Raw genomic sequence first — 27,373 nt, 5'->3', positions numbered from 1 at the left:
TATGTGTTGCTTCCCCCTACAAAAAATTATGTATTTATTTATTTAAAATATTTCTTGGCTGCCTTTCAGGGCAGAAGCAGTCTTGAAGAGACTTCGACACACGATACCGAAATCCATGATGACTATAATGGGGTGGTGGGTGGGAAACAATATAAACCATAACCAGAACAATAATACAAATACAAATAAATACCATAAAACATAATCTAAAAACAATACAATATGAAAAGTGCTCATCCACAAATACACAAAATTTACCCCCATCCAAAGCCTAGAGTGGACATCACAAAAGCAGCCTACAACAATTGGGCCATAACTAATGTCTAGAAGGACCTCTGAAGCTGACCTCAATGACCGGGTAGGTTCATACCAGGAGAGCTGGTCCTTGAACTATTGGGGTCTGAGCCTTGTAAGTCTTTTAGGTTAAAACCAGCACTTTGAATTTGGCCCAGAAACAAACTGGTAAACAGTGTAGGTGAGCCAAAACTGGGCTTACATGTTCACATCACCTAGTCCCAGTCAAGAGCCTGGCTGCCAAAAAATTCAAAATAAAACATGCATATTGAAATTTTACAGTTCTGGTTGATGAGACCCTAGACACTACCTAAAAGTATTTTTCATATTATTATAAATTTACATTTATGCAAGCCCTAAGTACCTCCTTAGTCATTTTATGTTGCCGTTTTATATGTAAATGGACTTGGGGACTATATAGAAATAAAATGATAGGAAGTATTTACTTGTATATCACTTCTACAAAATCAAAAGTAGTGAACAATAACATATTAAAACCAACACGTGTAAATACATTTTGATTGAGACAGTCCAACTATTTATACAAAAATTATTCCCCCAAACCCTAACAAATTAAGGGCGCAATCCTATGCCTTACGCCCTTGACGATCGAAATCCCTTGAACTTGGAGGCTTAAGATCATCCAGTGCAGGGTGGGAGGAGCGGCGGAGGCAATTTTTGCATCCTTGTCCTCCCAGCCTGCATTTTTTGGTAGATGAGCTAGGGAGAGGGAAGGAGGCTGGAAAGGCCGCAGGATAACTCATATCCTGGCCTCTCCAGTCTCCTCCCCACCTACTGAAATGCCTCCTTCTCCAAGGTCGAGTTTCCAAAAAGCTATTCCAAAGCTTTTTGGAATAGAATGTTCTTTAACAGTGGATATTGCCCCAAAATATTAAACACAAACATTATACATTGTACACAAAACATTAAACATAAGTACAAAAATAATTAATTGATCAAACTGAAACATAATATTTGTTTTTCAGGAATGATATGGGAAAGAGAATTTTGGATGCGGGGGGTAAGCACAGATGGTATTTCTAAGATGTTTATTAGTTCTGTCAATGTACCAAGAACAGTTTTACTGTTGTCCTATATTGAAAGTGTTATAATATGTTAAAATATACAAAGAATAGTATTTTGAACACGAATCTCATAATTATATTTAGCGCTAGCATGTACTTTTGTGTAGCTTTGTATAGCTACAATGGGTAATGTCCAGTGCTGTTGTTCTGCCAGCAGAAGGGAGACCGCTTGGTGGAACAGGTATCTACTCCCTCTGCAGCCCCCTCGCATCCCCCTCCCAAATCAGCTTTGGAGAGTGACCATCTGCAGCAGACTTGAGGTGTGCAGAGAACTGCAGAGGGGAGGAGAGGACAGGGAAGTCTTGTTGCATGAGCAGGTTTCCACTTGTGTGATGTTGGCCCCAAGCCAATGTTACTATCCCACAAAGTTTCCACAAACCAAATAATATAGAACTTTAGCATAGTTTGCTTTAGGATGAATTGGCAAATAGAAATTTTCAGTCTTGATGACTGATGGCCAGACATTCATTCATAGATAGATAGATAGATAGATAGATAGATAGATAGTATTTTTATGCTACTCCTCAGCCAAAAAGGCTTCCAGAGTGGGTTGCATGTAATCAAGTAAACAAGTCAGTCCCTGCACACAGGTTTACAATCTAAAAAAATGCAACACATGAGGAAAAAGGAATGGGGAGGGAAGAGGGGAAGAAAAGTAATTCTTTCAGAAGGGCTGGTGGAATGACCCTGCTTCCCCCTCTCATCTCCCTCCATACAGTCTGTTGGAATGGCTGCTGGTGGTAACAGTTGAGGAAGGAGGATCCTTCATGAGGGAGGTCTTTCAGCAAGGATGGTGGAATGGCTCTGCTCTCCCTCCCAGCTCCCTCCACTCCTAGATGTAGACATGATGTTAAATGTGTTTTTCCATTTAACAAGCATGTTTTCAAAAATGTGAATAGCAGCCACTGGGAGAACTGTGGGATTGCAGCAGATGGGGAGGGAGAGTTTTACCTTGTCTCTTCCCTGCTGTGGTCCTGGCGAGAATTGATCCTCTGAATCTGCAATTTTCATTGAGGGGAAATCCTCATTTGGAACTCAGTGGTCCTGAGACTGAAAGAATTCAACCAAGAAGCATCTTCATTTTATCTGTCCTGCATCTCCCACTTATCAGGTTCATGAGATGAACCTGGGTTCTAGTATTATGGGAGAGGGAAAAATGTCTTCCCCCATACCATGCATAATTTTGTACACCTCTGTCACGTCTCCCCTAACTCACCTTTTATCTGAGCTAAACAGTGCCAGATGTTGTAATCTTTCCTCATAGGGGAGTTAGTATGATGGTCACTCTGTATGATGACCTATGTCAAGAGAGAGAAAGGGGAGTGTCACCTATTCATTCTCCTTGATCTCTTTCGATACCATTGACCATGGTATTGTTCTGGCGCAACTATCTGGGCTGGGAGTGGGGTACTGGATTGCAGTGGTTCCACTCCTACTTGGATGGCCAGCTCCAGAAGGTTGTGTTTGGGGAATATTGCTCAGCCCGGCCCCATAGATTTTCCAGCAAGTAGTTCCACAGGTCAGTTTTGTTCCCCATGCTATTTAACATCTACATGAAACAAGTGGAGTCATCTGGAGTTTTGGAGTGCATTGCCATTAGTATTCTGATGACACATGGCTCTGCTTCTGTTCATGTTCATCAAGTGAGGCTGTGGATGTACTAAATCAGTGCCTGGCTGTAACAGTGGACTGGATAAAGGCTAATTGTCAGGAGTGCCCTAGTGGCCTCTTTCAGTCTACTCCAGTAGCCAACTCAAGACACAGACGAAAGGATTCCTTTCAAGGCTTTAATCCTTTTACAACTTAATGACTCTTTCAGATGCTAATCACCAGCAACTAAGCAATGAACAGCAGAGTAGCCTATGCTCCGAGTAGGCAGTTGATCCCCGTTTGAAGGAGAATCACTTGAAGACCCTGAACTTATGGGCTAGGGAAAGATCCTCCCTCTTTCCCTTGGGTCCACGGGAGGCAGCCATTGCTTGCATGCCAAATGGGCGCTACGCCTCCTTTCTGCGCCCTCCATTGCTCGTCGCTCTCTGCGTCGAGTGTCTAGCAAGCCCCCCTCCCGCACTTTCTCACTGCTAGGATCACTATCTATCTTAGGAATGCCGGCAGGAGGAATCTCTGCCAGCTGCTGTGCCTCTGAGGGTTGAGCTGGCTCCCCTCCCACGGATTGCTGATCCTCCTGAGAATCAGGACTGCTCTGGGGTTCTGTCGGCTCAGTTTCCACCCTGACACTAATAAACTGAAGCTCTATCCAGACAAGAGTGAGATGCTGTTAGTGGGTGGTTATTCTGAGTGGATGAAGGGTGTTCATCCTGTTCTGGATGGGATTCGTAGTTTGGAGGATCTCCTGGACCCATCATTGTTACTTAAGGCTCAGGTGGCCTGAATGGCATGGAGTACTTTCTTCCAGCTTCCAGCCCAGCTATGCCACTATCTGAACAGGAACAACCTGGTTTCATTAGTGTGTTCTGGTCACTTCTAAGTTAGATTGCTGTAATGGGCTCTAGTGTGTCCTTGAAGACTGTTCAGAAGTTGCAGCTTGTACAAATGCAGCAGCCAGTTTGATAGGCAGGGACCCAAAGGTCTGAGCATATAACACCAATTCTAACCTGCTTGCACTGGCTATCTGTACTTTTCTGAGCCAAATTCAAGGTGCTGATTTTAGCCTATAAAGCTTTACCTGGGGACTGTAATACCTGGTGGCCTGCCTCTCCCACTATGAACCTACCCAGACACTACGATCATCTGAGCAAGGCTCAGAGGAGGGCAACAAGGAAGAGGACCTTCTCAGTGATGTCCCCCTGATTATGCAAGGCTCTCCCCACTGAGGTCCACCTGCTGCCAACATTGCCATCTTTCCAGCACCAGGTTAAGACTTTTTTCTGCTGCAGGCATTTGATGGCATATGATGGAACGTTTAATGTCAGTTGTTTTTATGAGGTTCCGGTATTTTATTGTAACACTTTTTTACCTGTTTAAAATTGTTTTTAAATATTGTATGTTAACAATTTATATTGTTGTGTATTTTTTGGACTGTAATTTTTGTGAACCACCCAGAGAGCGTTGGCTTTTGAGGAGTATAGAAATGAACAGAAATGAAATGATAAAGGAATGATGATATAAGTGATGAATGTAACAAAGCTTTACTGTAATGTTCTTAACATGTATTTTATAGACTATGACCTCCAAGTTGCCATTACTGAAGCTTTATGTAGAATGACATCAGAAAAACAAAGAGGAGAACTGGCAAGCCAGTGGTTTTCAATGGAGTTTATTGCTAATGCATTTAAAGGAATTAAGGATTCTGAGTTTGAAACAGTAAGTTTCATTCAAATACTGATTCTTTCAATCCAGGAAAATGATTACAATACTTACACTGCTTTTCTTCTTAATAGGATTGTAGAAAGTTCCTTAACCAGGTGAATGGCATGCTTGGAGACAAAAGAAGGTATGCAGTTAGTAATGCTAATAGAAGGCAGCTTTCTGATCACAGAAGATTAATAAATTAAGGCTGCAATCCTATAACCACTTACTTAGGAGTAAGCCTTTTGAACTCAGTGAGACTTAACTTTGGCGATATAGAAAAGTAATAAATTAATAAATACATTTTTAAAAAAACTGAGTAGACATCCATAGGATTGCACTGTAAGTATATGCACTTTAAATCATGGGTGCACAGCCCACAGGCTGCATGTGGCCACTGAAATGTACTGTGTGACCCCCATGTTCCCCCACCACCAGTTGTCATTGCTAGTGTCACTGAAGCAGCAGTATGAGCTGGGATCTGGGGGGTGGGGGGGAGAGGAGGCTAAAGCCTCCTCCCCCTCCCCCCAGTTATCCCAAAGCAGTCTGCATTCTGCTAATGGCACAAAAGCGGCAATACCAGTTGGGGCCCCTGGACATGGCCACAATTATGATCAAATTAGAGGATAGGGTTTGGGGCTTGCAAAGCAGTGGGTTTTGGGACAATATGGGTGCAAAATGGATTGTGAATTCATGTAAACGGGGAAGAGACTAGAGGGCAGAGGGTGTTTGAGCAAATGGAAGATAGAGTAAATCACAGTAAGGAAGGAAATGTGGGCAATAAAATATGGTAGTAGTTCCACAGCACATTCAGAACTAACAAGCGCCTATGTGTTCAGACCTTGGTGAGAGCCTCCATTTTTGAGTGACTAAGGACACAATCCTATGCATATTTAGACAGAATAAAGTTCTGCAACTCCCAGTTGGGAGTTGTAGAACTTTTTTCTGTCTAAACATGCATAGAATTGCACCCTAAGGAAGTTACTTGAAGGTTACTGCCAATTATTTTCTCAAACAGACAGAAAATGGGTTGGTCAATAAATGCTACAAGTAGCGAAAAGAATGGCTATTTTAAAGTTCCTTCTGTCTCAGTATACAGAACTTTGTTAAAAGATTAAACATTTTAACAAATATTAGGAAGAGGAAAGAGTTTCTGCTGACAAATGGTCCAGTGGAAGAGGCAATAGGGGTTAGTAAAACGAATATACCTATTAATCTACGTGGTTTAAGACTGAAGTGTTATAGGCAGGGATGGATGCCCAGCAGCAGAAGGGGTGTTGGAAAGGCAGAGAATCATGAGCTTGCAACATCTCAGTGAGAATTCTTAGGAAAGCAGATTCCTAAAATGTCAGTGGCTTCCAGCCCTGTTTTTATCCCTGGTTCTGGATTCAATAACTAAAATAAAAAATAATGGGCAGTATCTGATACTGCAGTTTTGCTTCCGTTGTTTGTGTTGCGACCCCAGAAATGAGGAGAAACGCTTGCCGCTGGAATGGGACAGGTCACTGGAGCTCCCTTCTGTGAGCTCCGCTGACCTTCCCTGTTCTGGTAACTAACGTTTTAGCTCTTTTCTGGTTGCTTTAGGAACCACTAGCTTCTCACTGTGCTAGCAGTGGGACTCCCATGGGCACACAAGTGGCATTGGATGCCGCCCAGTGGTTGTGATTCCAGTCTCAATATCTCATCAAATTTTTGATTAGAATGTTAAAAGGATTAAAATGTACCATCCGGAAAGAAGACTTCTCCCATTTTGTATCAGTTGCAGGACGGGGGCAGGGGATACTTTAACACAAGCAGAATCCATTCCCAGCCAGATGTTGTTTAAAGGAGTCATGCCAAGAGCATGTTTAACTTTTAACAAGTGAAATAGGTGGGTAATGAGAGGATGCAAGAAATTAAGTACAGGGGATGAAAAATAATTAACTTAGACAGAAGGTGTTACAGGCATAAAAAGGCTGATGTGCAGTTTCTGAATCCTAGTAATGGAGGTTGCTCCTTGTCTTTTTTTGAGACTGGAATGGAGGTTCCAAGTCCAGGTTCATACTATGGATTCTGTTGGTAACACAATGCATTGTGCTTTCCAACAGCATGTATGGTGCTCTACCCGACATTAAATTGAATAAAGCCCTTGTTGTCTAGGCATTCTCTCCGTGTGTCAGAACTCTCAGAGCTATGGGTAAAATATATGATAGGCTGGATCCATTTTAGTCAATATTAGAGTAGACCCATTGGAATCAATGGGACTAAAGTTAACCACCTCAGTCCAGTCCTCCTTAAATATATATTATTTTTAGGAAATATTTTTTTCACCAGCATGAAATTTGATCTTTTTTTCCATGAAAAAAGATTATGGAAGATGGGAAAAATGGCTCCACTTATGTGAGTGGAGATGGGGGGAGGGGAAATATTTTCATTATGGAAATACTGTCTTTACAGGGTTTTTACCTATCCTTGTTTATCAGCCATCCTCGATAAACATGAGGTAAGTCCTTTTCTTTTGACATGTATGTTTCCTATTGTTTGGATTATTATGTTGTTTATTTGAATTAAAATAGGAATATACATTTGATTGACTGGCAACAAATTAAAGGCTGTTTGGTATGAAAAAGGGGAAACAGAATGTTCTTAAGGTAATATCTGAATTTATGATTTTGACTATGACTTCAGTGCAATAGATTGGGCCAGTTCAGACATAGCATTCCTATTTTATTGAGCAAATTAATCAGACAATTAGCTTGTTAATTTTATTAAGCTGGGAACAAACGTTTGGCCCATGTGCTCCCTCCTTTCATCCTCCTTTCATGTGCTAGCCTCATGAAGGGTCATGCACATGAAAGGCTTCCGTTCTGGTCTCTAAACTATAGCTCCCCATAATGTCTGAAATAGGAACGGTGTTTTAATATCGCTTTACTAACTGGGGTCTTAAACCGGGGTTTGATCCTGGTTATTAAACTGACATAAAATAACAATTTCTTGTTTCAGATATATTTAGGAACTGTGATATAAAGAGACCAGGAATGTTGTATTGAGACTGGTGCACAAGGTCAGGGGTGAGTGTGCACGCCTGACGCTCATTCCCAGCTTAATTCATTGTGTATTGAGACTGGAGTGTTATGACTGTTATGCAAAATGTATTTGCATGTATTTTGTATTATTTTGTATTATGTATGTATTTTGCATACATCTATAATTTTGTTTCCTTTTTTTGGATTGAATTTCTTTTAGCTACAGATACCAGCAGATGACAATCTTGAAGAATTTTGGATTGATTTTAATATTGGTAGCAAAAGTGTATCCTTCTATATTGCTGCGGATGATGAAGTAGGTTAAGTTTGCTTTAGTTAAACATTTAAAATGTTTAGGGAAAAAAGAAAATAAGTTGTTCTCTAATGGGAAGAAGCATTAGGGTGGGTTGATGTTTTCTGAGAAGAAAGCTAGTGTTTTTAAAACCTGTAACTGAGAACATTAACCAACTGCTGGCTTTCCCACATTTCTGTATACTTTTTTTTTTTTCAAAATAAGTATTCATCTTTGTCAAGCTTTATAATACCCCGCATGTACATGCTAAAAATGTAATGAGTGAATCAGCCCATGGTATTAAAATAAATGTAGATGTCCTGTGTCAAACTAGTATGTACTTTTTCACAACAGATAGAAAAGGGTGTTTTTTATCTGTTTTACAGCTGGATCCTATTTCCTGACTTTAAATATAGCTGCACTAGCAGTTGCTATTGCAGCTAAAACACCATCCTGTGTAAGGCAATGGTGCAGAGCCATCCTCCGCCTCAGTTGCGTTTAATATTGTTTTCAACACTGCTTGCTGCCATATTTTTCATTGCAAATCTGCAACTATACTAGGATGTCTGATAATCTTTAGGAAGAAATGAAAGAGTTCAGGGCTGTGTTTCCACTAGCAATTTACTCCAACCTAGCTGCACATTGAGGTCTCTGGCAATTCAGCACCAGCCCCCCATTTTATCGCAGAAAAACCACTTCTTCTGAGACTGGTTATAGTCTGACTTTTCCAGCTTACTTCAGCTCCATTACTGACCTGTTTCCACAATCGTACTGGGTTCAGTATCATAGTCCTGCCCATGGGGCGTGTAGCCCAGCTCTTGTGGGTGTATCACTCACCTGCCTGTGACCTCAGTGACCCAATCCTTTCCCTCTGCCTGTTTTCTGGAAGTTTCATCACTGTTTTGGAGCAGGATGCCAAGGGATCAACTTTTGAAACATCATTGAAAATTAGTGCTAGAACACTAGTGCGTATAAGCCTGCTATCGCAGGCAAGTAAGTACTCCCACTACAGCCTGAAAATCAGGTTTATCTCAGGTCGTCTTCCATCATTATGCATATCCTGTATGTCTCAATCTTCCTATGACTCTTATCGCAAAATAGCACTAACATGCATTTGTGCTATCACACGATAGCGCAATTGCGTGATAGTGCATTTTCCAGTACAAGCCTCCTTGACCTCAGCAGGAGTCAGCAGGCACCCCTGGACTAATGCGCTATCGTGTTAGTGCTATTTCGCAATTGAGTGATAGAGTGACAGCAAGTTCTTCGTAGTCTCTGTGTATCACACATATTGGGCTCTCCACCTACACGGAGACTCGCTTGGGAAACTTCCAAGCTGAGCAAGTTTTGGCGGAAACCCCTCCCCCATACTGCACAGGTTCCTGCCTTCCCCTCAGTTCCTTATTGACTGCCTCAGGGTTACTTCATAGGGAGCTTCTTCGACGTTTTGTCAGTATTGAGTATTTCTGCCTTTTTCTATCTTGCTTCTTTCTGTCTTTGCCTACTTCTATCTATATTTTAAAGAAAAAAAGGAGGTGAAGGGGAAGGATGATTATGAGTGCCTCAGCAGCAACGCATCTCTCAGCTTATGGCCCAAAAGGCCCCATTTTGGAAATGTACTGCTTGTGGCAGTAAAGTGCCTTCTTCAGATGGTCACTCTCTATACCTCATTTGTCTGGGTGAATCCCATAAAGTGGAATGTTGCCATAACTTCAAATCCTTATCGAAGCAGGCCTGCAAGAATAGGGCAGATCGACTAAAAGCGATCCTTTGGTAATGAGCCCTCAGGCAGTAGACATGCCTAAGGCCCAGACACCTTATGAACAGTCCCCTGTTGCTCCTTCAACAAGCACGAAGGGGACGGCTTCTACAACTCAAAACACTCCTCCTCCGTCAACTATGGAGCTTGTTAGAGCAGACCCATCTACACCGGGTAGAACTCTAACCCTCTCGGTGGCCAGAGGACTTTCTAAAAAGGCTAAACACCCCGAACCAGCTGCAGATGCACCGGAAAAAAAGAAGAAGAGAGCCTCCAAACAGCAAGAGAAGGAGAGGGACATCCCGCCTCCCCCTCCTCTGCTTAACTCTCCTATATGTACTGTGGCCTCACCCACTCAAATAGTGGTTTTGGACCTGGTCTCTACAGCCTCTGAGGGTGAAGTGAGGGACATGCCACCTCTTCCACCCCATCCAGCTCCAACAATTTGAGCACGAAGATCTCACTCTCTGATGCCAGGCCATCAGGATATGCAACTACAGTCTCCTCAGTACCGGCCTACATTGTCTCCTTGACAAAGTGCCTTGCCTTCTCGATACCGATCCCCAGATTGATACCGTGCGGATTATCAGCATGGACAATATGACCGTCCCTTACAACCTACCTTTTGGGGATCTCCTGAAGAACCTTTATCTGGCTTGGGCAAGAATAACATCAGACAAGTGGGTACCAGCTATTATTCGCAGAGGATACAGAATAGAATAGAAGTCCTTCCATTCAGCTTATCAACAGCCCCACGTGTGTTCACCAAGTGTATGGCTGTGGTTTGCACTTACCTCTGTATCAAGGGCATAGAAATCTACCTGTATCTCAACGATTGGCTTTTGGTGGATGTCTCCCAGGAAGCTCTATCTCAAGCTATTGTAGTTGTTCGGAACCTCCTCCAGGCACTAGGATTTAGGATTAGGGATGGCAGAGAATTCCGCCACAGATCATGGTGAAGCCGAATGCCAGTGCATTCAGCCCCCGAAATCCGTAGCGGAACGGCCTGCCCCCCCCGCCCCCCCGCGGATCCCCCTGGGACAAGACTCACCTGGGGCGGATCTTCCAGGCGGCGGCGGCGGCTCCGGCAGCGGCTTCGTAAATATTTACGTAGGCTAAAACGGGGAATCAAAAAGGGATGCAAATAGCGCCCACTACGCTATTTGCATTCCCCTTAATTTTCGCCGTCATAGTCTACGTAAATATTTACGTAGATTAAGAGGGCAAAAATAAGGAATGCAAATGGCGGCAGCCGTAGCCGCCGCCATTTGCATACGCGGTTTTGTTTTGTTTTTTTAACCCAGAGCCCTCCACGGCCAGAAATCTGGCTGTGGATGGCTCTGGCCTGGCCGGGCCTGGCCGGCTGCTCCGCAGAGCTGCCGCGGAGCACAGCCGGCCTCGGAGGATTCTGGGGGGGAGGAACGGAGCGCCTCCCCCCCGCGAGGATTCCGGGGTGAGGGACGGAGCGCCCCCCCCACTACCAACATAATCCGTGAACAGGTAAGTGACTTTCGTACATCCCTACTTAGGATAAACAGGGAGAAATCCCATCTGACTCCCATGCAAAGAGTACAGTTCATAGGGGCTATTCTCAATACCAGGAGTGGCCAGGCATATCTTCCCTCAAATTGCATCACAGACTTAGTCAACCATGCCACTTTGATATATTTTGAGCACCGCACCAGGGTACACAACATTCAATGTTTCCTAGACCACATGGCAGCGTCAGTGTCAGTTGTGAATGGGCCTGACTGTGGACCGGTGGAGGTAACTTCCAGCCTGACGTGGTGGATGAATTCCACACTTCTGATCCAGGGGATGCCCTTCCTCCCCTCTCTTCCGTCCAGGGTCCTGATGACAGATGCTTTCTTACTAGGTTGGGGAGCCCACAGCGGACCTCTACAAGCGCAAGGTCTCTGGTCCTCCACAGAGACTACCTCCCACATAAATTTCCTGGAGTTAATGGCGGTTTGGAAGGCACCATGTGCCTTCGAGCCGTATCTTCTACATTGACATATTCAGATTCTCACAGACAATACTGTGATTTTATGGTACCTAAACAAGAAGGGGGAATGCATTCCCCAGGTCTCTTTCATCTCTCCATGGACATTTACAACCGGGTCATTGTGAGAGCCATTTGTCTGATGGCTCTCCATATCTCTGGAGCAAACAGTGTCCTAGCAGACTCTCAGTCACCATCACCAGTGTTCCCACAAATGGCAACTAGCCAAGACAATTCTAAAAATGATCTTCAGAAAGCGGGGTAGACCTGAGATAGATCTTTTTGCAATGCCCAGAAATGCAATTTACAAAAAAAAATGTACAAAAAAGATGAGGTGGTCAGCCCATGGCATCTGAAAAAGCCTAAAGCAGCATGGGGTAATCTTCATTGAGATCATGTGGGAGAGAAGAATTAAACCTCCCCTGTCATTGTTGTCCTGATGAGAGTGTGTGAATGAGTGGTGGAGACAGTGTGTGAGTGGGGAGGGAGGATTGAGTGTGTATGAATGGGTGTGAGAGTGGGAGAGTATGTGAGTGAGTGGGGGGGACAGAGTGAGAATGTTGGTGTGTGTGTGTCTGTGTGAGAAAGAGAGAGAGTGGGGGTGGGGACACAAGACCTGGTCTCAGCACCCAATGGTATGTATCCCTCAAAATATTGTCCCTGAGGGGTTAAAAGGTTGCTCATCCCTGATGTAGAGAGATGTCATCTGTTGCTGTTGCACCTACACATGGAGTAAAGAGGCAAGACACATGTATTGGGTTATTGTGGGCCACAACTTTATTACCATTAAAAAATAACATCTGCAATGCAAATGATCAGCAATGTGGGAACTGACTGAGGCAGAAGCTGCCTTGTGACCACCTCCTAGCATGCCTAGTTAAAGATGTAACAGATGTTATAGGTTACTTCAGAGGGACTTGGTTGAGGTCCTGCTCCACTGTCCTTCACACACTTCACAATGTAGTCCTCCAGGATAACTAGTTGCTCTTTAGCAGTATATATATTCTAATAGGATATTAAACTAAGAACAGTACAAGAGTTTTCAACATTTTTCCACAAATATTATTTTTAGGGTCATCAGTGGGAAACTGTGTGCGTACCTGAGGAAGACGTTGAAACATACATTATTGAAGGTACTGGAGCACATTAATTCATTTCTTATTCTCAAATTGCTGTTTTTATTTAAGGGTGAAGTAATGAGCCAATGGAAAGATCTTTGCTAATTTCTTCACACACACACACACACACACACACGTATTTGCTTTTAAGGCCTCATTTATCCGGGTGTTGTGTGCTTTTTCAGTTTTTACAAAGCAAATACATTTAACCATTTAATACTAATGAATATGTTTCATTTTTATATAGAAAAAGACAAAAAGAAGTTGTTAACAATTCATCTAAACAATCCTATGTCTGTGGGTATCCAGGAAGGGGAGAAAATAATACTGCAATTTGATTCTGCATTGGAAATTGTGGATGCAGCAAAGAAAGTTTATGGTGAAACTAAATGTCAGGTAAAATCAAATCTTCTCTCCCCCCCACACCCCTAACTGAAACAGAAATGATGAACCACTGTTTAGTGTTTTCATAATTGGTTCTCCTGTTCTTCCTGTATCACAAATTATTCCCAAAGTAAAAGCTGCATATAAGCAGTTGAAGGTAAGTGTCCCAATTATAAAGCAAGAAGTTCCTAGCAGTTATTGTGGACTTGTCACAAAATAAAAAAATGTGGTGCCTTGTTGCACAAGGTATGCAGGTAATTCAGTTGCACAAAATGGAGGAGGACCACTTGTTAGACCAGACAGATGTACAATAACTTGCATTTTAAATAGGGAACAATCTACAATACTACTGGGTTCTGAACGAACTTGTAAAATAACAATTTAGAAAATCTTGCCCTCACAAAAATTGCATGCCCAGTTCTTCAGATACACTGTCCTGAACTTATAATGCCACTTTTCAATGAGATGCAAATGACAGGAAAATTAATAGGGAAGGCATTGCAGATCATTTGTTTGAAGTAGGGATGTCACCCTGAAATTAGTGGCGAAACTGTCTCCCCTCCTCCGGGACGGGACTTACCTTGAGCAAATCCTCCTGGTGGCTGCGGCGGCGGTTCGGTGCCACCATTTCCAGTAAACCAACAACAACAACAAAAACGTGATAGGCTATGTAAAGATTTACGTAGCCTATCACGGCTAGATTTTTAAATAATACCATGATAGGCTACGTAAATGTTTACGTAGCCTATCACAGCTGAGTGAAAAAAAAAAAACCCGTGCATACGCAAATGGCTACGCTATTTGCGTTCCCCTTATTTTCGCTGTAGTCTACGTAAATGTTTACGTAGACTAGACGTGCCAAAATAAGGAACACAAATGGCGACGCCCATGGGCGCCGCCATTTCCGTACGCGCGGTTTGTTTGTTTTTAAGTCAGCCATGATAGGCTATGTAAACATTTACGTAGCCTATCACGGCTGACTGCAGGGACGCAAATGGCGGCGGCTACGGCCGCCGCCATTTGTGGCCCGGCCGGCCAGGATTCGGGGGTGGAGGGACGGAGCACCCCCATGCCCAGAATTTTGGGGGGAGGGACGGAGCGCCTCCCCCCCACCGCGAATCAAATTTCGATACAGGTAAGAGACTTTCGTACATCCCTAGAAGGCATTTCTCCAGCTTTTTTTTTAATTAGTGGATTTTTCCCAATAGAAAATAAAACAAAACATTCCAGTTCTGACCAAGGGCCTGATACTTCATAATCTGAAAATTACATTATTTCTTTACTGTAAATAAAAAGAATCTAAACTGGAAAAATGAGGCCTTTTAAACCTATTACAAGCTTTCTTTTGTATTTTGTACTGTGAAATATTTCTTTCTTGCATTTTTTTAGGGATTTACAAGGAAGAATACTATGTCGGTTGCCAAAACAACAGTGCATGTAATTTTTGATGAAAGTGGATCGCAGGTATATAATTTAGTTAAGAGAGTGAACTATTCAATTACCTAAGGGCAAGCCTCTGTCTAATAAATGTGGAAGAGGAACATTGTAGCTACAGATGGTACACATTTTAAAATTTCTCTGTCTACACAAAACTCTTTCTCATGAAAATCTCCAGGTTGCTTTTAAAAAGGTATTCACAGGCCACCAGCTGGCACTTATCTGCCCGCATAAATCCCAGCAAAAACAGGTGGATCTTGGTGTGTGCATATTTGCTTTTGAGGCTGCTGTTTTACTCACAGTTCAGATATGCATGCCCAGATCCTATGATTATGGGGACACACACACACAGTGTTCTCATACAGGGAAATCCCTGCTTATCTGACACTTCCCCAGGGCCAGCCCTCCCATGAGCTGGGGTTAATCCCTCACCTCAGGTGGTGGAGCAGGAGCAGGAGTGAATTGCACACTCTCCCGCCACCAGGAGGGCCCGCCACTTCCAGTGGGTGCTCCAGAAAGCCAGGCCAGCTGCTCTCCCACTGTGGCATTTGCTGCAGTGGGAAAGCAGGGGCTGCAGGCCTGTCTAGAGCATGTGCTCTAGAGACCCCTCAGCAATACTAGCAGCGTCTCTGGAGAGCCCCAGAGGTCCCACTCCTGGTGCGGTAAATGCTGCACCAAGAGAGCAACTGCCTGCCCTCTATTTCACTCTGAGCCAACATTATTCAGGGCTGTATCCAGTGTTAGTCTTACTTAGAGGAGACTCATTGAAATAAATAGGGATCAGATTAGACTAATACTGGGTACAACCTTTTGGATATATCCCTCAGTTTTTGAAATCTGTTCCTTCTCAGCCACCTGGCCTCTGGGTTCCTCTCCCTCCCCCCTCCCAGCCACCACAGAAAGAACTGCGGCAGCTGCTTCCTGAGGTTGCAAATGTGACTTTGGCAAGAAGAAAAAGTGAGTGTTCTGGTGGGTGATGAGGGGAAAGGAGAAGCCAGGATCCTCTGTATCCTGCTGCTTCTCCAGTCCCACTCCTGGCAGTGCAACTACTCTAGATGGGCTCAGAGGCTCATCTTGAGGATAAAATAAAAAAGGAGGATGGAGAGGTGAAAATTGCCTCCGTTGCTCCTGCCACCAGCAGCCCAGCAAGGCACAGGATTCCTAGAAGCCTCCAAGATCAGAGGCTTACTTCTTACTTCTATAGGATTGCACTCTAAAGGGGTACCTGTACTAATTAATGTGGGTAAGCAGTCTTTAGCTCTGAACTGGAAATCCACAGCAGGTTTTTAATTTACTAATTCTGAACTGTAGCACTCTTGTTGCATTGCAAACTATTGCTTACATTCCTGGGGTAGTATCCAATGTTAGTCCTATGTAGTGTAGACCCATTGAAATGAATGAGAAGTTAGTCAAAACTTACTTGTCCTATTCATTTCAATAGGTCTACTCAACCTACAACTAACATTGGATACTACCCCTGGAATTTAAAAAGCACTTTACAGTGGTCAGAACAGTTGTGCTTGTTGATTTCATTGTTGCTTGGTGAGGTCTGGGACTTTTATTTGAAATGTTTTTAATAATGTGTTAAGAATTTAACTAGGAGTTTACTTTTTTAAAAAAAAAAATACTGAACAGGTCCTTGTGCCGGAAAGTCAAATATCACCATTGAAAGAAAAAAATGTTAAACCACTAGAAGAAAAGGGTAGTTATTCCCTACGAAACCAATATCCTCAAACACAGAAAAATCTGAATGAAAAAGCTAACACAATGGACTTCCAAACAGTTCAATCCAAAGTACGTTTATTTATTAAATTGTAACGGAGGAAGGCATATTCTACATGGCATGGTTAAACAAATGAATGTTACCTTAAATTTATGCTTTTCTATTTTATTTTAAGATTACCCCAGCTAAAAGGAAAATGTCTGAGGCATCGATGATTGTGCCATCCAGTGGCAGATTGTCTATGAGGAGTCCATTACCACTGGTTAATACTTGTAAGTTAGATGAGATGTTGTAATGTGCCATTAACTAATTTGTTTTTATTACTATTTAATATTCACTATACAAACTGTTATCACACCTGGGCCACAGCTATGATCAACTGGAAACAAGAAATAAAATACCTTTCATAAGATCTCAAGTGGAGCAACTTTATACTAGGGATGTACGAAAGTCACTTACCCGGTCCCGCAGCATGCTTCGTGGTGGGGGGAGGCGCTTCGCTTCTCCCCCCGAAATTCAGGCCGGGGGGGGGGAGGCGCCCCGCCTCGCCCGGCTGAAATTCAGGTCGGGGGGGGGGAGGCGCCCCGCCTCGCCCGGCCGAAATTCAGGCCTGGGAGAAGCGCCCCGTCTCCCCGGCCGCAAAATACAAAAGTAAAACAACAACAACAACAAAAACACCCCGTGATAGGCTACGTAACGATTTACGCAGCCTATCACGGCTAGATTTCCAAAGTCAGCCATGATAGGCTACGTAAATCGTTACGTAGCCTATCACGGGTGACTTTGGGGGAAAAAAAAGGCGTGTACGCAAATGGCGGCGCCCTTATTTTCACCGTAGTCTACGTAAATCTTTATGTAGACTACTGGGACCAAATAAGGAACGCAAATGGCGGCGCCCATGGGGCGCCGCCATTTGCGTACGTGCTTCCCCCCCCCCAAAGTCACCCGTGATAGGCTACGTAACGATTTACGTAGCCTATCACAGCTGACTTTGGAAATCTAGCTGTGATAGGCTACGTTAATCGTTACGTAGCCTATCACGGGGTTTTTTGTTTTTTTTTTACTTTAGTTTGTAATGGCCACCGGGATCCACCGCTGGGAGGGACATTCGCCAAAGGTAAGTCCCATCCCGGGGGGGGGGGGGGGGCGGGGGGGCGGAGAATTTCACCGCCGGTTTCGGGGGGCCGAATGCGTTGGCACTCGGCCCCCCGAAGATTCAGGGAGAAATTCTCCGCCATCCCTACTTTATACTCCTAGTATGCTGGAGGGAGGGGGAACATATGTTGCTGCTGCACTGGTAGAATTGCTGCCGTATCACATACCTTCTCAGCCCAGGAGATAAGGGGGAAGAACACAGAATATCCCTCGGTGGTGCGAAAACAACAGACATGCCCCCAGGTTTTATGGAAACACTGCCTGACCCCACCAATTGGGCTGTGTTGGTGATGACACCCACATGCTGCTCACACACAGAGACTTGGTTTGCATGTTACAGCCAATGCCTGGGTTGTTTAAGGATTAAATAAGAAATCATGGGTTGTTTGAGTTGTTTAACTCTGGGTTGTTTAACTCAGGGTAACCCTTGCATAAGCCATCCTGACCGGGTTTGCATGACACAATAAGCCACAGCACCCACCCGCTGCAGCTTGAATATTCAAAAGAGGAGCCGGTACATGCTGCAACCCACTATGGCATTATCGGGTGAGCAGCTTGGCTAAGGGGTGGTTGGGAACTTATGAAGCTGCCCTACATCAGGTCAGACTTTTGTCCATCTTAATCTCCACTCATCACTCATACCTTCTTGGGTCTTCTTAGCTCCCATTGTGTCACATCACCTGAATATTATGGGCTATCAATCTTTTTAGTCAGGTCTTAAGAGGCATTGCCTCAGGCAACCCACACTGATAGCTCTGTTCACAGAAATCACAGAGTTAGAAGGGATCCTGAGCAGTCATCTTGGCCATCCCCCATCCCATAAGATTATGAAGTCCATAGTAAGTCTATTTACTGTAATTTTGGTGCAAACAACACAAAGCACAACAAACTTCATTTATATAACCGAAATGCGGCTTTATTTCCAGCAACTCCACGAAAAGGACGGATTAAAACACCTCTTCAAATGACAAGCTTTGTGGGAAGAGTAGATATTGTCTCAATACCTGAGAGAAGAACAATGAATTTCAGTTTGGAAGATGATTATGTGCCTGTTTGTTCTGTAACCAAGTCTCTAAAAAATAATAATTCTGTAGAAAAGGTAACTATTACTAGGGATGTACGAAAGTCACTTACCTTTCACGGATTATGTTGATGGTGGGGGGGGAGGTGCTCCTTCCCTCCCCCCGGAATCCTGGACGGGGGGGGAGGCGCTCCGTTCCTCCCCCCCCCCAGGAATTCTGGCTGGCTAGCTGTGCTCCGCAGGGATTCTGCGGAGCTGCCAGCCGGCTCCGCCAGCAGCCGGACATCCGGCCGATGGCTAGCAGGGACGTAAATGGCAGCGGCTGTAGCCGCCGCCATTTGCGTCCCTGCAGTCAGCCATGATAGGCTACGTTAATGTTTATGTAGCCTATCACGGCTGACTTAAAAAAAAACATGCGCGTACGCAAATGGCGGCGGCCACGGCCGCCGCCATTTGCATTCCTTATTTTCGCACGTCTTAAGTCTACATCAAGATTTACGGACGCTACTGTCAGGGTGGACACTAAGCCCATAGAATCCCAGAGTAGTTCTGATGCTGAGGAAGAGCAGTCACTCCTTCGGGAGAGGAGCGCGCTCCTTTTTTAGCTGTCAAGGGCTCCTTGGAAGGCTCTCAGTCTAATCCAGTAGCCAAGTCCAGACACAGACAAAGGGATTCTTTTCAAATCTTTATTCTTCTTTTACAACTTAACAGCTCTACAGGTAGCAACTAGATCTGAGCAGCAGCATCCCTATGCCCTAAGTTAGAACAGTTGGTCCCCGTTTGAAGGGCAATTACTGGCAGACCCCTGAATATAAGGACTAGGGAGAATCCCTCCCCTTTTCCCTTGGATCCTCTGGGCACAACCATTCTTTGAGCACGAACCATTTGGCGCCGCTCTGTGCGTCTGCGACGCGCATCCCCCCCAGTCTGCTATCTGTGCTGAGTCACTCCCTGGACTGCTTTCTAAACTAGGAATGTGGGTGGGAGGAATCTCCGTCTGCTGTTGGTCCTGGGAAAAAAGGAGCACGCTCCTCTCCCGAAGGAGCGACTGCTCTTCCTCAGCATCAGAACTACTCTGGGATTCTATGGGCTCAGTGTCCACCCTGACAGCTACGCTATTTGCGTTCCCCTTATTTTCGCCGTCTTAGTCTACGTAAATCTTGATGTAGACTAAGACGTGCCAAAATAAGGAACGCAAATGGAGGCGGACGTGGCCGCCGCCATTTGCGTACGCGCGTTGTTGTTGTTTTAAGTCAGCCGTGATAGGCTACGTAAACATTTACGTAGCCTATCACGGTTTTTTTTTTTAAACCTAGCTGTGATAGGTTACGTAAATCTTTACGTAGCCTATCATGTCTTTTTTTTAAAAAAAACTGGAAATGGCAGTGGCGGCAGCCGGTCAGAAGACCGGCCGCCGCTGAACCGCCACCGGAGCCCCCGCCGCCAGGAAGATCCGCCCCAGGTAAGTCTCGTCCCGGGGGGGGGGCGGGGGGGGCAGACCGTTCCACCACCGATTTCGGGGGGGCTGAATGCGCTGGCATTCGGCCTCCCTGAGATCCATGGCGGAATTCTCTGACATCCCTAACTATTACATATTTGCGAAAATTAGGGTAGATTCAAATAATTGGGAATCATAGAATCATAGAATAGTAGGGCTGGAAGGGGCCTACAAGGCCATCGAGTCCAACCCGAAGCTACACGGAAGCTTACAAAGTATCCCTGGTCTTGGCTGAAGCTGGCAAAGAGCCGCCCATTTCCCCGTGGGCCCTCTGGGACAAGGTTTATGATGCTGGAAAAGCCCATGGCTAGGAGTTCTTCATATCACTGGGGGACATGGGCAGGTCAGCAGCCTGGGGGAGCAGTAGTGCTATGCTTCTTTTAGACTAAACAGGTAATTTCCCAAAGGCATAAGAACATAAGAAGAGCCATGCTGGATCATAGAATCATAGAATAGTGGGGTTGGAAGGGTCCTACAAGGCCATCAAGTCCAACCCCCTGCTTAATGCAGGAATCTAAGTCAGAGCATCCCTGACAGATGGCTGTCCAGCCTCGTCTTGAATGCCTCCAGTGTGGGAGAGCCCACCACCTCCCTAGGTAAGTGGATCCATTGTCGTCTTGCTCTAACAGGAAGTTTTTCCTGATGTCCAGCCGGAATCTGGCTTCCTGTAACTTGAGCCCATTATTCTGTGCCCTGCATTCTGGGATGATGCTGGAGGAAGCGTTGGAAGGCGGAAGGACTAGTAGCCATTGATAGCCTTATCCTCCATAAATTTTCTAATCCCCTTTTAAGGGGCAGGGAAGGCAGCAAGGAAACAACTTTTTGCTGCCTCTATTCAATCCTCCACGTGCCACCCAGCGGAGCTTTTGGGATTGCCCTCTACTCGCAAGCATTTAATGGCATATGATGGGGCACTTATGTCAGCTGTCTTGAATAGGTCTGTTATTAAAATTGTGTATTGAAATTGTTTTTAGCTATTGAAATTGTTTTAAATTTTGTATGTCAAGAATTTTTAGCCTGAGTTTTATTATACTGTTGTATTATGTAATAATGTGTGGTTTTTATAATGTGGTTGTATTTTTTGTGAGTTGTGAACCGCCCAGCCTCAGCTATTTGGCAGTATAGAAATAACATTAGTAATAGTAATAGCCATCCGAATTGGTGGCTATCACTACATCTTGTGGTAGTGAATTCCCTAGTTTATGGGTGGTGTGAAGAAGTACTTCCTTTTATCAGTCTTGAATCTCCCCTTTTATCAGTCTTGAATCTCCCACCCATCTGCTTCATGGGATAACCCGGGTTCTACTATTATGATAGAGAGAAAAAATGTTTCCCTATCCACTTTCTCCACACCATGAGTTGACCGTTATTTTTGCTCTTATTGGATCTGTGCAAAGATGACATAATGAGCAAGTAGTTCATGATCCTAATGATACATCAGTTCATTAGATATTTTTGTATACACAAAGTTGCCTTGCATTAGTATAATGACCCAGTTTACACATGATGGTGGCAATTCTTGGGTTGCTTAACCCAGGAATTGCGGGGATTTGCTGAGCACATGAGCTGTGCGCTCATTGTTTTTACTTTCATTTAATTCCCTTTTAAAACCATCCAAATTGGTGGCCATCACTTTGGTGTTCCATGACCTGCAAACCTAACAACAAGCCATGGGCAATTCTTTAAATAGTCTAGAGCTTTCAACTTTAACCACCTACAATATTAACTGAAACTTTATTTTCTTTTGAGGACTATTAAAGAATGAAAAACAAGACAGAATATCATCCCCTCCCCCCCACCACCATTATTCCTCCATACCTCTGCCTTACAGGATTTAAACTATTTGTTTTGAAAGGTTTTATTAGAATAGGTATTGATTTTTTCATCTTTTGAGAATTTATATATTTTGAACTTGAACTCCATCAGCTGTTTGAACAATATTTGGGAAAGAGATTTAAGTTAAACCAATATGCATGCTAATTATATCAGTAATTTCCTGTTACATTTATATATAGCAAATTCCAGTTGAAAAAGTGCTCCACAACGAGGAAGATGTGGACACCAATGGAAAACAAAAATCAGGCAAGTAGCTCAACACATTTCACCAATCTTGTTTTAAAATTGTTTTTATATTTGCATAAAAATCTTCAACAAGATTAGTATTTAATGTCTAATTTGATATCTGTGTTTCACGTAGATGAATTAAGAGATATTGTTCCTGATTCTCAGCCTGTAGACAAAAGTGACAAATCATTGTAAGTACTAGCAATAAATAGTAAATATAATTGCTAACTGATTCTAATAGCAATCGACTGGTGTATAGCGCTGATTTCATTTCAGGAAGAATTTTTCATATGCCTTCAAAAAGAGAAAGATAGCAAGGTAGAGCTGCAAGTTGTAACTTGTGAAACTTGTTTGAGCGCCACGAAAATAAACTAATAGCATTTCTACACAAGGCTTTTATTGCTCGTGATTAGTCACTCATGAAAGATTTTTTTTTCAGGACTTTCTTTGCTTGCAAGTTCTACATGTTTCATTATACAGCCACTAGATGGTGCTGTGTTATAGCAGAACTGTGCAATTTCACACAGCCATTAAAGCGGATTAACATTTATTACTGCATTATCCCCTCTCTTTTAAAAACTGGGATAAAGGTCAGAAAGTGCGGAGACGCCCTGGAGATTGATGACATTGTGGAAAGGACATGCAAACTTCCATGAGTGACCAGTCACGAGCAATAAAAGCCTTGTGTAGAAATGCTATTAGTTTCTTTTTGTGGTGCTCAAACAAGTTTCACAAGTTACAACTTGCAGCTCTACCTTGCTATCTTTCTCTTTTTGAAGGCAGCTAAAGCAGGCTATTCCTTTCCATAAACTGTAAATTCAGACATATTATTAGAACAGCAGGCAGGGACTATAACTTCTTCAAAGCACAGCACTTACCTCTTCCTTCCCCATCAGTATTCCAACTGTGTCACTAAGTGTGTATGCCTAGGCGCCCCACGGCAATACCTGCAGAAGATATGAGAGAGAGATGGGAAGCTGCCTCTCCCCCCATCCTCATTTCCAGGACAACCACTCCCAAGGGAGCTAGGGCTGCCCAGTCCTGCAACAAGTTGGTAAGGGCTTAGCAGGCAGAGCAGTTAAACCCCAGCTGAGTTCTCCCCACCCCACAAAAAATTGGGACATCTTTTTAAAAAATAGAATATAAGTATTTTATATTTGACAATAAATATCAGTGAAGTGTTTGTTGATAAAATGAAGATTGCTTCTTTTTTTTAAGATTACCTGGCATTCTGGAAAATTCTGTTGCTGAAATTAAAACGCAGAGAAAACGGATGTGTTGGGTGCCTGAGACAATAATAACACATTGTAACAAGCAGAGTATTAGTGCATTGGGAGGTGCATTCCATCAAGGTTAAACTTTCACTTTGTTTATAAGAAGTATTATCAGTGTTGTGAACTGTCCAGAGAGTTTCAGCTATTGGCGGTATAGAAATGTAATAAAGAAAGAAAGAAAGAAAGAAAGAAAGAAAATGTTAAATAAGGTTTTCTTTAAAACTCCCATTTTTAACTTCAAATATTTTGTTTTTGTATTAGCTCCTAATCTAAGTGATAGAGCTGCAAAGCAAAGAGCTTTCTCTTCAATATTTGAAATGACTTCTTCAGAGCTGAGAAACAAACAGCATTGCAATGGAGAAATTTTGGAGCAGCAGCACAATGAAAACAAAACACTAGTGAAAAATGGCAAAATAAACAGTGCAGAGTCATGGAACAATTTTAAGGATTTGGATGAGAAAATATCAAAAAGTAGCAGCAGAAAGAATGTTTCCAGTAAACCTGAAATATCACTTAATGAAACCAGAATGAATGACAGTTCTCTAGTAAATTCAAGGCACTCAAAATTAAATATTGAAACCAATGATGATGCTGGCTTTGATGTATCTTCTTCTGGAAAAGAAATTGCTAATACGAAAACTGATCAGGTGAAACGTTAAAAGGCAAAGCAACCTCAGAGTTACTATTCTACTTGCAAATCAAAGTCATTTTTTTTGCATATAAAATATCTAGTATGTTATTACCGTATCAAGTAAACATCTTTACATCTGTATTTCCTCATTAATTGATTTAAATTACTACAAAATAACATAAAGTCTTATTTGGTTAGAAATACATAGTTTAAGCTGCAGTTCTGGTAGGTTCTCTGGAAAGTTGTCCCATAGGCCATCATGGACTTCCATGGACGGCAGTGGAGTTTTCCTCCGCTGTGGCTCTCCCGCTGGTACTGCTGTGTTGGCAGTGGAGTCCAAACCAGGATGGTTTGGGAGGGTGTCAGAGGTGGCTGAGGTTCTACAGGATCCTAAGGCCCTGTGTTCCCCTGACATGCCCCCAAACAGAGCCAAAAACTACAGTAGCCCAAGAGCTGGCATAGTACATTCCCTCCCATTAGAGGCAATGGGGGCCAAGCCCAAAGGAAAATTAGTTGCCCTACCACCACCTTCTGCCCTAGCTGGCATGAGCCAACAAGGCTTAGGAAGTGGTGGCTCCTGTACCATGGATCTCTCCACCACCACCACCACCTTAGGATTGTCTTTAATGCAGACAGGAGGGTTAATCAAAAAGCAGCAGGTGGGAGGCGTGCTTAACCCTTTCTGTGGGGACAGTTTTCCTGATGAGAATTGCACACCCTTCAGTTGTTTTTCTCCTCACAGGAAATAAGGGGCAGAAAAAATAGCTTGAGAGCAGTGTTGATTGGGAAGCTGGCCTGCAGGGAAGAAGTCTAAACCCAATTGGTTGAACTTCTGTGAAAGCACAGAATGTACATGAAGCTTCCAGCTGCTCAAGGGAAAAAAGATGTCAAAAATGTTTGATGTCCATCTTCTGTAAGGGAAGAAAATTTGGTCTGCCTGGCTGGGATTAAAGGCTCACCACCTGAGGAACATGCATAGTTTTGTGAGGAGGGCTGGAGCTAGGAAGAGATCCCAGGAGGTACGATAGCTAAGAAGCAGGGAGCCCAGAGGCCAGGTGGCCAAAGCAGTTGTGCAAAATAGGCAATGAACGGAGAAAGAGGGTGAAATATATGGAGTAGGAGGCCTGAAGAAAGGAAGGGCTAATGAGAGAAGGGGCTAAGAAAAACAACTCCATAGTAGGGCTGTGCAGGCACCTCCTGATCTGCCTCAGAGGCCACTGCAGGACTTCCAAGGCAGGCCCAATTTGCTTCGGTGGGGGTGCTGACCTGCTTCGGCCTCCAGAGCCAAAGCAGGATACAGATGAATGAATCCCGTTCCCCCCACCCCCTGCCCAGACACTGCGCGAGCCCTCAACTCCTTACCTGGACCCTCAGGACACCTGCCAGCAGCCTTCTTATTCCGGGGAGTCACCATTTAAAAAATAGCAGCTCCCTGTATTTCTGGAAATAGATCCTGTGCCATTTGCTCAGAGTTCGGTCTGAAGAGGTGCACACCCCTACTTCATAGCACTTAAGTTGGACTGGATGGATGTCACAAGAAAACAGTGCTTGTGGTTGAAATTCTGCTCCATTAAATTCAGTATCATAAATACAAATGGCTGTAGTGGTTTAGATATTCCTTGCATGTTGTAAGAATTGTCTTTATGTTTTCCAACTAGATCCTTTGAGGGATGTGGAGGGGAAGGTACCTTCATTTCTTATGAATTCGGGCAGAAAGCTGCAGAAAGCTTTGATTTCAGAAAGACATTCCAAATGCTATGTTATTTTGCTAGTTAGATTTTCTGGTATATTGAATAAGTTATTTCCAAAATCTTTCAGAAAGCAAAATCAAAAGAAATGGTTGAAGCAGCAGAAATGTTAATAAGTAAAATCAGCAACAGGTATAAAGAAAAGGATGGTGCAAAAAGTGCAAGAAAACTGTGCCAGCTATTTTCTAACAGGAGGTATTGTATGTTTATTTCTTTTTGTAATAGTTTCAGTGGGTTCCTGTGTAATGGAATCCTTTACAGCTGTTAGGGCATTAAGAATTAGAAGTAGATATGAAGCAGCTATTCTGTGCAACAAGAAAGTAGGTACAAAGGATTGAATGGTTCTGCCTCATTTTTGCCCACCCTTCTAGGCAGCACTTTTGATATCAATATCATTAATACAAAAGGTATATTTAAACAGTTTGGGTCATCAGTCTGAATGAATTCAGTTTATTAGCCAGAACAATGAAGCACATCCAGTGGGAATAGGCCATTTCAGCAAAGCGGTGCAATGTTGTTGATGGCTTAAACCAGGGCTGTATGGAATGTTAGAAAAGTGAACATTTGGCATGAATGGGGACTTTTGAGAGGCCAAAATGTTCCTCAAAACACCTCAAATGCCTGCCTTTTCCATGCCTGTTTGCTACCCCTCTCAGTAGATACTTAGGCTTCATTTTTGTTAAGAACATAGTTCTCTTCCTGCTGGCAGTGTGACCCTAAGCAATCAGGTTTATTGTCAGTGTGGTGATGACATGATGCTACATAGCCAATCAGATATGGGTACCTTATAATGTCACAAAGCCAATTCAGAGTGTGTGCAAGAGTTGCTGCTTTCATGTTCAATGGGCAAATAGTTTTTGGCCTTTTTTTCACCCGTATTAAAAAAAACAATCTAAACCAAGGAAGGCATTTTCAGCAGGAGGGAGAAAAAATTGCAGAGCCCCCCCACCCCTTTTGGGTCAGCCCTAGATTAAATGAGCCAGTACCAATTCTAAATGAACTGATCATCCATTCTTACTTCCAGCTACAAATGTCATGCACTGAAGAAGTTGTGTAAACCCCAGCACCACACTCGGAAGTCTATGTGGACTGGGGTTTTCGCACCATGCTGCAAGAATGGCTTTTACGGACTTGCAGTAATGTAAAAAATTTGAATAATTTTGTGTGTGCTATTGGCCTTCATGTAGGCACTCGTCAATATAACGAATGCTACTTCAGAAGTAGTCATGGGAACGGGCCCAGACCTGAGCAGTAATCACAACATTTCCTTACACTGTCTATTCTCACAAGAGAAAAGAAAGCATTGAATCCCACTGATAAAATAACCTTTTAGATAAAATGAGTTGAGTTTACTGTACAATACTGCTAAAATTTGGAATAGAATGGAAGTAGCTTTTACTTTTTGTAAAAAAAGATACTTTTACAGTTTTTGGTGCTATGGCAGCAATCCTGTTCCACTTATTGTCCTTATAATAGGATTTACTTTGCAAGTAATGTGTTTAGAATTATGGTATTTTACAGCTTTAATTTCAACTATATTACTTAATTCCTCTAAAATATATCAAAGCAAATAT

The 27,373-nt window shown here is 43.3% G+C and overlaps 1 protein-coding gene across 1 annotated transcript in view; it reads left to right on the top strand.

Moving 5' to 3' along the window:
• The window catches only part of SYCP2 (synaptonemal complex protein 2), a 74,790-nt gene that overhangs the window by 3,777 nt on the left and 43,640 nt on the right, over window positions 1-27,373 (top strand). The window contains exons 5-20 of the mRNA XM_084854304.1: window positions 1,281-1,315; window positions 4,561-4,703; window positions 4,781-4,833; window positions 7,125-7,170; window positions 7,914-8,009; window positions 12,819-12,879; window positions 13,112-13,260; window positions 14,638-14,712; window positions 16,321-16,479; window positions 16,584-16,680; window positions 18,490-18,662; window positions 22,098-22,164; window positions 22,280-22,337; window positions 23,365-23,483; window positions 23,682-24,067; window positions 25,870-25,994. Coding sequence (XP_084710430.1) covers window positions 1,281-1,315; window positions 4,561-4,703; window positions 4,781-4,833; window positions 7,125-7,170; window positions 7,914-8,009; window positions 12,819-12,879; window positions 13,112-13,260; window positions 14,638-14,712; window positions 16,321-16,479; window positions 16,584-16,680; window positions 18,490-18,662; window positions 22,098-22,164; window positions 22,280-22,337; window positions 23,365-23,483; window positions 23,682-24,067; window positions 25,870-25,994 — 1,842 coding nt within the window. The remainder of the gene's footprint in view (window positions 1-1,280; window positions 1,316-4,560; window positions 4,704-4,780; window positions 4,834-7,124; window positions 7,171-7,913; window positions 8,010-12,818; window positions 12,880-13,111; window positions 13,261-14,637; window positions 14,713-16,320; window positions 16,480-16,583; window positions 16,681-18,489; window positions 18,663-22,097; window positions 22,165-22,279; window positions 22,338-23,364; window positions 23,484-23,681; window positions 24,068-25,869; window positions 25,995-27,373) is intronic.

The sequence above is a fragment of the Heloderma suspectum genome, chromosome 4, assembly GCF_057233095.1.
Source record: "Heloderma suspectum isolate Gila_16-S chromosome 4, 16-S_ref, whole genome shotgun sequence".
Classification (NCBI taxonomy): domain Eukaryota; kingdom Metazoa; phylum Chordata; class Lepidosauria; order Squamata; family Helodermatidae; genus Heloderma; species Heloderma suspectum.
The sequence above is the reverse complement of the archived record's forward strand: the minus strand, read 5'-3'. Positions and strand labels throughout refer to the sequence as shown.